The sequence below is a fragment of the Crocuta crocuta genome, unplaced genomic scaffold, assembly GCF_008692635.1.
Source record: "Crocuta crocuta isolate KB4526 unplaced genomic scaffold, BGI_CrCroc_1.0 scaffold147, whole genome shotgun sequence".
In the NCBI taxonomy this organism is placed as follows: Eukaryota; Metazoa; Chordata; class Mammalia; order Carnivora; family Hyaenidae; genus Crocuta; species Crocuta crocuta.
This window is the reverse complement of record NW_027532594.1, coordinates 4671888-4674688: the sequence shown is the minus strand read 5'-3', so window position 1 is coordinate 4674688 and position 2801 is coordinate 4671888. Positions and strand designations below refer to the sequence as shown.

Below are 2801 nucleotides of genomic sequence, written 5' to 3'. Positions count from 1 at the left end.
CAGGGAGCAGCCCGGAGCCCAGCGTGCCGCTCCCGCCGCCGCCGATCGCCATGGCCGAGCCGGCCCTACCGCTGCCGTCCTCGTCGTCTTCATCGTCGTCCTCTTCGGGGATCATGGAATCAGCGGCCGTCTCCCCCGAGGGCTTGGCCGGGCTCCCCTGGAGCTCTGGCCTCTGCAGGGGCCACGTACAGGAGCGCGGCCGGCTCTGGGGCTCGAACTCCGGGTCCAGCTCCACTTCGAGCGGAGAGAGCGGGGCCGGGGAGGCCGGTGCCTCTGCCATCTTCGCCGCCCGNCCCGTTCAAGTGCTTCCCGCGGCGCCGCAGCCAAAGTCTGTGGCGTCTTCCGCTCCTCTGCTCCTCGCCCCTGGCCCTGCCGCCTCTGCACCCCCTTGTGCCCCCTCGCCTAGCTCAGGGGCCCGAGCCCGGGAACGGCACGGGTAGCCACCTTCTCTTCTCTTGGCCCGCGGACCCGGAGGGCGAACACGAGTCCGAGCGCGGACGGGCCCTTGTCACTTCCAGAAAAAAGACCAGACGGGAAGCAGGGGGGCAGCCAGCTCGGCGGGTGTTTGCAAAGGGTCGAGCCAAGCAGGAACGACCACTTTGGGGTTTTGTGTGGTTTATTTGCTCGCGGACGTTGTACCCTCCACCCCCTTCCCTGTAAAGAACGCGGGGAGGGGACAAGTCGGAACATAAATCTTCCAACAGGTCAGGAAGCGCCAAGTCTCCCGGGCTGCCAGAAAACCCGGACTAGCACGTTCATCACCTCCTTGCTCCCGCTGCTGCCATCTTGACAGTTTTCCCCCCTTCACTCAAGTCCTTTAAAAACACTAGCGGGAGGGAAGGGGGGCGCGCACACCGAGTCACGGGGAGGGAAAAGGGAAGCGCCTGGCCCAGCTCGGAAGCAGATCCGGAGTCACCGGGAAGGCGGCCGCCCCGCTGCACAGCTCCGGCGCCTACCTCAGTTCCTTCCCTTCAGGGACGAGGGGGGAGGACGCACAATCCCGCGCGGGCCCGGGGCACAGCGAGGAGGGGGCGCGCAACCTCGGCGAGAGAGAGGCGCTCCGGCCGCCGCCGCCGCCGCAGCCCGCCTGAGGAAACGCCTGTCAGCCTGCGCGCTGCCGCCTTCCACATTCCTCCTCCTCCTCCTCCCTTCCACGAGCAGGGCGGCCGCGGCAGCAGCACAAAGTTATAGACACACGCAGGGTGCCTCAACCTAAGCTGACGGCGGGCGGGCGGGTCCCCGCCCAGGGGGAGGGCTGGGCGGCGGGCCCGGGTGTGCTGTGTGCGTGCGTGTGTGTATATGTGTGCTCGCGCGCGCGCCTGCGCGGCCCGGCTCCGCGGGACTGCGGGCGTGGGTGTCGGGGCGCGCGCCGTGGGCCGGGACTAGGCGGGCTCCCGCAGCCGTCCCCGCTGGGCTCCTCCTCCCGAGAGTCTCAACAACAACAAAGCGCGGCGCCGGCCTAGGAGAAGGAGGGGAGAGCAGAGCCCCGAACGCTCCACGAGCGCGGTCGCGTGGCCTCTCAGACTCGGAGCAGGGCGCCTGGTACCGGGGGTCCCCGGCGGGCGCGTCCGTCCGCCAGGCTCTGGGCCCGCCCTGGTGTCCGGTTCCCCGTTAGAATCGGACACCAGGTAACACCCGAGATAAGATGCTGACCGCAGATCGCAGAGGTTGCCACGGCGTGGAAATACTGACAAGCGAAGATGTTGGTGCCATACGGGACTTCGATAAAGTGATGCCCTCGGATTTGATCAGGCACCGGAAGGTTTGCAGTGGAGTCTCTTACCTAGGACGCTCGACTTGGGGATTTCACGGCAAATGAGGGGAGAAGTGTAACTAACTCAGGAAAATGCAAATTATCCCCCATTCCTAAACGCAAGGGCAGATGTTGAACAATTATGAATGGAAACTAAATTGATTCTAATTTGAAAATGGCTCCAGAAAGGCTAATTGTGCATTTTTAAGTTTTTTTTTTAAGCTACTGATTTAGGCTTAGGAAAACATCTTAACAAGTCCTTATCCTATCATCAGTGCCTAACCTGTTCATTTATACACTAAGTTTGCACTACGTGCGATACGCACACCAAAGCTCTATTCGCTTTGGTTCATAAATATCTTTTCCCCCCTTTTTTCTTAAATCCTTCTCAGTCACAGGAGATACCTTAGAGTCCAGAGCTCGCTCCTCAACAACCCAATACACAACAAAAGTCCAACCCAGGGTACTCAGGAGTCCGCCCACCCAGCGGATTCCAGGCTCCGGGCTTTGCGCAGGGCCCGTCACTCAAGTGACGCACGGCCCCGCCCCTGCACCAAGCTAGTTCGACGCGTACAAACAGATGATGTCATTGTATCCACACGCGCGTGACCCGGGAGCTCAGCGCCGCGTCCCCATTCGCTGCACCGCCTACTCGTCAAACCACGCCGCGCGCTGACTGGCCGCGGACACCAGTCTCCAGGCCCCAGACACCCCNTCTAAGGAAGAAAGGAGGGGAGGGAGGAGAGGAGAGAGAGAGGGCGAACCTGAAGCCAATTCTTCGCGCGCTGAGGAGAGTTCAGAGGACGGAGACTTGGGAGGACAGAGGAGGGAAGAAGGGGAGCAGACCTGGGGCGATGGGTCCTGCTGCGAGGTGGTGGTGTCGGGGGAAGAAAGTTGGAGAGCACCCTGCGGGGCGCGCCTGGCCGAGTCGGGGGACGCTAGGGCCCGGGAGCTGCCGGGCTTGGGGCTTCGGGGCGGTGCGCGGCCGTCCGAGGGGGTGGAGAGTGAGACACGCCGGAGCGGCGCGGGCGGAGCCGGCAGACCCGTG

The 2801-nt window shown here is 63.6% G+C and overlaps 1 protein-coding gene across 1 annotated transcript in view; it reads right to left on the bottom strand.

The window, feature by feature from the left end:
* The window catches only part of FOXO3 (forkhead box O3), a 121102-nt gene extending 120813 nt beyond the window's left edge, over positions 1–289 (bottom strand). Inside the window, exon 1 of the mRNA XM_077779955.1 lies at positions 1–289. This exon is cut by the window's left edge and continues 356 nt beyond it. Within this exon, the coding sequence (XP_077636081.1) occupies positions 1–280 (280 nt within the window). The 5' untranslated portion in view covers positions 281–289.
* Between the last annotated feature and the right edge of the window lie 2512 nt (positions 290–2801).